Source organism: Hakea prostrata, chromosome 9, assembly GCF_041222555.1.
Source record: "Hakea prostrata isolate BN-2017 chromosome 9, UWA_Hpros_2, whole genome shotgun sequence".
NCBI classification, from domain to species: Eukaryota; Viridiplantae; Streptophyta; class Magnoliopsida; order Proteales; family Proteaceae; genus Hakea; species Hakea prostrata.
Window position 1 is genome coordinate 36,053,971 of NC_142608.1, and position 6,526 is coordinate 36,060,496.

The following is a 6,526-nucleotide window of genomic DNA, read 5'->3' on the forward strand; positions in this document are numbered from 1 at the left end:
GATTCGGGGAAGTGGATAGCAATCCTTAGGGCACGCCTTATTCAAGTCTGTGTAATCCGTGCACATTCTCCATTTTCCGTTGGCCTTCTTCACCATTACTATATTCGCCAACCAAGTTGGGCATTCTATCGGCTTAATGAAACGATTGCTCTAGCTTCTCCACTCCCGTCCTGATGGCGGCATGTTTCTCGAGCGAAATTTTTTGCCTTCTTTGGATCATCGGAATTGCATCTTCTCTAATCCACAAACTATGTTTTGCAATTCTTTGGTCAATTCCGGGCATGTCTTCAGCCGACCACGCGAATACATCAAGATTGTTCTGGAGAAACTCGGTCAGCTCCTTCTTGAAGTCTGCAGGTTGTTCTGAACAGATCATAGTTCCTCTCTCGGGAAAATCCGGATGAAGTTGAATTTGGTCAAGCTTCTCAACTGGTTCGGCTCTCTGCATTGCTTCTTCATCTCGATCATCTCGAACTTCTATACTCATCGTATTGCCCGATCTCTCGGATCTTCTTACTTTCTTAAGATAACTCACATAGCATTGTCTTGAGAGTCGCTGATCGGAAGAGCACTCCCCGACTCCTGCTGTTGTTGGAAACTTCAACTTCATATGTCTTGGAGAAACCACAGCCCCCAAGGCATTAAGAGTTGGCCTCCGAGTAAGACGTTATATGCCGAGAGATCTCGAACCACCATGAAAGTTGACTGGATAACGGTGTCCCAAGGAGATTCCCCGATTCTTAAATCCAATTGGATAGTTCCTTTGGATATGGTTGAAGATCCTGTGAATCCATATAGATGAGTCCCACATGGATTCATCATCTCATCTTCAAGTTTTAATTTCTTGAATGCTTCGTAAGACAATAAGTCGGCTGAAGACCCTGTGTCAACAAGGACTCGGTGAACTTCATGATTCGCCAATTTCACTTTGATGACTATTGCATCATCATGAGGAGTAGTTATGCCTTTAAGGTCTTCGTCCGTGAAGGTTATTGGATCTGGACATAAGTCATTTCTTTGTTTTCTCGAAAACTGCATCGATCCCACAAAGCGCGCTTTTTGTTTAGCCTTCTTGATGGATTCTTCAGTCGGATTTTCCAGTACAATATAAATAGAGTCTTCTTGATGGTCTGGCTTCTTCTCGGGATGCTTATCTGCCTGTTCAAGACTCTTAGATCTGGGTCTTTTGGTTGCTTTTGGTGGAGACTTCTCTCGATCTTGTCGCTTCCTTTGAAGATATTTTTCAAGATGACCTCCTTGGATGAGTTTCTCGATCTCAACCTTGAAATTTCTACACTCATTCGTATGGTGGCCATAGTCCTTGTGAAAGTGATGATACTTAGTCATATTCCTATCTGTGGGTCGGGCTCTAAGCTTACTCGGCCACTTCAAGATGTCTTTGTCTCGAATTTGCAATAGGATTTCTGACCTCTTAGTATTGAGAGGTGTAAAGTCCTCATTGGCGAGTCTTTCTTTCCAACTTCCTTTTTTGTCTTCCTTTCCCCGAGCGTTTGAGTTCTGACCTTTTTCTCCATAATTCTTCTTCTCCTTCGCTCCCTTTGTGGACTCTTTGCGACTTTCAATAACTTCTGCAACCGTCGCTTGCTTTTGGCATTTCTTGAGAAGGGCTCCATAAGTCTTGGGCTTGTCTTGAAGTAATACTTCTAGCAAGCATCGTTGGGTTATTCCACTCCATAATGCATTGTATGCCACCGTAGCATCCAACTCTTCCACTTCAATAGCCACTTTATCAAATCTTAAGAGATAGTCTCGAACAGACTCGTTCGGCTTTTGTCTGATGGCAAAGAGGCTATCTGTTGTCTTCTTACTCCCAATAAAACTTCGGAACTGGGCAATGAACTTTCTTCCTAGTTCTTGGAAGTTTCGGATAGATCTTGACTTTAAGCTAGAAAACCACTTTATCGCTGCGCCTTTAAAAGAAGCCGGGAAAGTTCGGCATAATAATTAATCTTCTCGGCCAATCACTACCATGACAGACTTGAAATAACTAATATGTTCATGAGGGTTTGACTTACCTTCATATGGAGTGAACGTCGACATGATGAAGTTGGGTGGAAGAGGAGCTCTCATGATTTCTTCGAGAAGGGCTCTCTTGTTGACCACATCATAGTCGTCATCAAGGTCCCGATCATCAAGCTTCCTCTCCAAATCATCTAATCTTCTCCTGAGACCATGCGCCTCTTGATGCCCTTGTGGAGACCGAACACTTCCAAGATCTAAATATTGGGAAGTAGGTTCATGAGAAGATCCCGATTGGCTGACTGACCCTCTGGGGTTATCAGATCTCGTATCCCTTCTTCCTTGGCTTTTGCCTTCCTATTTTCGAACTCTTTCATTTCGACATTCTCTTCTTGGTAAATCTTGAGTTTGTCTGAGGCCGGCCAAACGGTTGAACACACTTCCTAGAGTCCGATTTCCTCTGAGAGGTGGTTCTTCAATACGGACTCCTTGAGATCCTTCTCCAACATGCTCGATTGTTTGTCCAGGTCCCCGGAGAACTTCGTTCACTGGGCGTTGCCTATCCCGAATCTGTCAAGCAGCTTCACGCTTTTGTCCCTCTTATGTATTTTGAGAGGGTCCGGATGGTACCCCAACTTAATGAACTAAACCTCGAACAACTCCTTGGAGTTCCAACATTTGTTGTTGGACCTCCCTTTGCATATTTTGTAAATCGGCAACTGTCACCAGAATTGGGGGTTGATCTGAACCTCCTTCTCCAAATGGAGTTAGTATGGTTCTTGGGGGATTCTTTGGGAATCCTTCTCGAACTTCTTCTGGAATAGGAATTTGTTGATCTGGAGAAGGGAGAACTTGTTCTCCTACGCGCTCGTTCTCTATCTCTCTTTCTCTTGCTCAAGTAGTAACTTGATTGGAATTCGTCACCTGGTTAGTAGTACGTCTCGTCGTGACTTTCTGTGACGGTTCCCCCACAGACGGCGCCAATTTGTTGCGTCTAAAACTTTTTCTAGAGCTGGATACTTGGATGACCACTGGAGGACTTCTACAGCTGAATGGGAATAGCTAAGATGCCTACACTCACAAAGAAAACAAGAATGGGTCGGCCTAGTATTGGCCGGGGAACCGCCTCCAACGCCCAAGTTAGTCTAGGCAACAATAGAAGACCTTGAGAGAGTTCTCAAGGCGTAGTGAATAATGGTAAGATGAATCTCATACCTTTTTCTTTGTAGGATGAATGTTTATATAGAGGATACCTGGAGACGGCGTCTCCTTGTATTTCGCCTATTCTGTTGAAGAGTGGGCGAGAGATCTAAGGAAGCACACTCCCTTCTTTGTCGGGCCTAATAGAGCCATTATTCGCTTATCCATCTCCCCAAGTCTCGGAACAGATATGTTGAGTAGTTATCTGTAACTAACCCTTTTGACTTGGTCGTCTTCAACGTCACTCTTGGTATTGAAGGTCTTCTTACCTTTCGTACTCTTTTCAAACATGGCTCCCGAGGGGATGATACGCACCATCCCAAGTGGGTATGTGCTCTCTCCTCAAAATGGCTCTCTAAGTCTCCCGAGGGAAGGGAACACACTTACCTGAGTGGGTGTGTGTGTTCCTCCCGAGGGGGTTCTCTGAACCTCCTGAGGGAAGGGAACACACTTGCCCGAGCAGGGGTGTGTATCCCTCCCGAGGGGCTCTCTGAACTTCTCGAGGGATTGTAGCACGCCCACCTAAGTGGGGGTATGTGTCTCTCCCAAGGAGCCCCTTGGGCTATATGTTCTCCACAACACTAGCAAACACTCAAGTATGAGGGTATTTGATAAGCATGCATTTATCATTATTTATTTGAATTAATTTTTCATATTTAATTAATTAAATGAGTGCCAATTAAGTATTTTGTGTATTTTTTTAGGAATAAGGTGGTTTTGGTTATTACAGATAATGTGGAACAAAGTGCCAAATATATTAGATATTGTAGGATTTTAATCAAAATAAAATCATATGATTCAATCTTGTTGTCCAAGAAATCATGAATGCTGAGATTTAACATAATTAATGCAAGAAGAGCACAAATCTTAGCCAAATACGAAACAAGTGGAGGTCCAAGAAACAAAATTGGTAATAAGATATGAAAATCGTGGAAAGAGACACACCTTGAGTATTTTGGGCATATCTCTATCGTCTGAAATCGGATTACAGTTATTCAAGATGATATAGAAAGATAATGGAAATATCTACAACTTTCTAGTTTTGAGTTTACCTAGATTCTAAACAAATAGAGGTCGAATTGATGGGTAAAGAGGACAAATTCATTATATGCGGGATATATAAAAGGAGAAGTCAACCATAAAGGGAGACGGTGAATACGAATCTTGGCTCTAATCTCTCTCTCTCTCATTGAGCAAGAAGAAGACCACAACCCTCTCTCTAAATTTCATCTTTATTTGTTTTATGAGCTTTGTTGTAATGAGTATCTAGTTCCTTTTCTTTGGTATGTAGATGAACCATTGCTTGTTTCTTTAATTTGATTATTCTATGTCTTCTAGTTGATCATTTTAATTGTGTTTGAGTCTGATCGAAGATACTCTATAGCTAAGCAAACTAAGCATGCCAAGCTTCACCGAAGGACAATAGTCTTGCAAAGATAGGACATATCTAGGAAAGACCATCATTTGTTTTGAAGCATAGAGTTATATCGGTTAGTAAAAAGCATTGGGATTTGAAATCCCAAAGATCCTCACGTATTTATAGTTAAAGTTATTGCATTGATTAATAGTTTAATTTCTTTGTGTTTTTTCTTAAGTAGAATAAAAATAATTTAGATTTACTTTAAATTAAGTTTTGTTGAATTCAATCTTAGTAACTTAGCCTTTTAATTCCCCTTAGTTCGACCCTGTACTTTCTGCTAACTAGATTAATATATGATTTTATTTTTGATTGGTTAGCGACGCGATCATAGGCCCAACCCAAAACCGGCCTGGCCTGAACCGTTTACACCCCTGCATATCCCTATATGTTCAGTGGTGGAGACCGAGCTTCTTGCAATTCTCTACTGCTTAGATATCACTAATCAACAAGGTTGGCATCCTTTGGTGGTGGAGTCCGATTCTTCCAAGGCTTTGTCTCTACTTAAGGGTGAGTCTCAATGGCAAGGGGCTCTTGTTAGAGTGGTTGAAAAAATACAGATTATTGTAGGTTTAGATGGGAGTATATGCTTTGCCACATATGCTGATCTGCTAATAAAGCGGTTAATTGGGTTTCGAAGATGCATCTAAGAGTGACATAGTTTCAGTATTCAGTTAGGATCCGCATCTAGAATTGATAGAGATCTTTCACGCAGATTTGGCTAGTTAGCTTGGTTTATTCGTTTTGTTTGGGTTTTGCCCTGTTCATAAACCAAAAAACGAAGAGAAGGGTGTGATAGCTTTGCTAGGTAAGAGGGAGAGGTAAGTGATGTTCTCCAACTAAGACATGATCTAAATAATATGTGGTCAATTAAGAAGGGAGATAAATGATATTTACCAAAAAAAATGCATAGTAATTATCTCCTTGTCTAATGACACTTATAATAAACTTTTCCACATATATCAAATTAAATCACTCCTAATTCTCCAAAATACCCTACTTTACCTAGAGTTCAAATCACCTGGGAGCCGGGGTAAGGCGCGAAGCCAGGCCTATAGAATTATATAAAAACTCCCATGATGATGTAGTCGAGGTACACCCAAGGTTGGAAGTGTCGCCGGGTGTCGCCGTGTCGGTGCCCGGCGACACATGCGACACCGACGATATAGGCGATGTCGATCGATTTTTTGAGAAAAACTCAAACAAAATCGATGATGAAAATCATGAAATTTGCAGTGGGGGAGAGTCCAAGAGCGCTGCAGAGAGAGATTTGCAGTGGGACTATGGGAGAAACCGAGTGGAGAGACCGAGAGAGAAGAGAGATCAGAGAAAAGAGAACCGGAGAGAGTTGTGACTCGTGAGAGTGTCCAGAGAGATCTGTGGTGGGAGAGACCGAGAGAGAGACCAGTCATCGGAGATCGCAGCGATGAGAGAGCTCCATCTGCCATGGTTTCCGGCAGCTTCCGTTCCGCAGAGAAAGAGAAAGAAATACTGAAAAGTTAAATGGGAGAATAGTTAATGCAAGAAACCATAAAGGAATTTTAAATGAGAGAAAGGAAATAAAAAAAAGAATCCCAGATTCCTAGGCTGCAGAGATAATTTAATAAGGAGAGAGAATAGTTAATGTAAAAATTTTAAATTTTACATTTTAAAATATCTCGATATTTTCACAATTTATCGCGATATATCGAATTTTTAACGATATATCGCGATATTTTGACGATTTATCGTCGATATTTTGTAAAATCGGTGTCGCTGGGGGGTGTCGTGTCGCCCCCCAGCGACAGGTCGAAATGTTGTCCCGTGTCGGCGATATACTGTGTCGGCGAACCGTGGGTACACCGTACACCTAGTTCGCCACTTTGCCTGCTTGAACCAAATCCAAAGGAAGGAAAAAAAAAAAAAAACTCCTTAATTCCCAAAATACCC

At 41.8% G+C, this 6,526-nt stretch overlaps 1 protein-coding gene across 1 annotated transcript; it reads right to left on the reverse strand.

Annotated features, from left to right (window-relative positions):
* Positions 1-606: 606 nt before the first annotated feature.
* On the reverse strand, positions 607-2,357 carry LOC149005170 (uncharacterized). Its single transcript, XM_089135806.1, has 4 exons — positions 2,288-2,357; positions 2,037-2,237; positions 1,524-1,931; positions 607-1,424 (listed from the first exon to the last, which is right to left on the reverse strand). Exons 1-4 carry the CDS (start codon positions 2,355-2,357, stop codon positions 607-609), a joined length of 1,497 nt encoding a protein of 498 aa, XP_088991932.1.
* Positions 2,358-6,526: the final 4,169 nt, after the last annotated feature.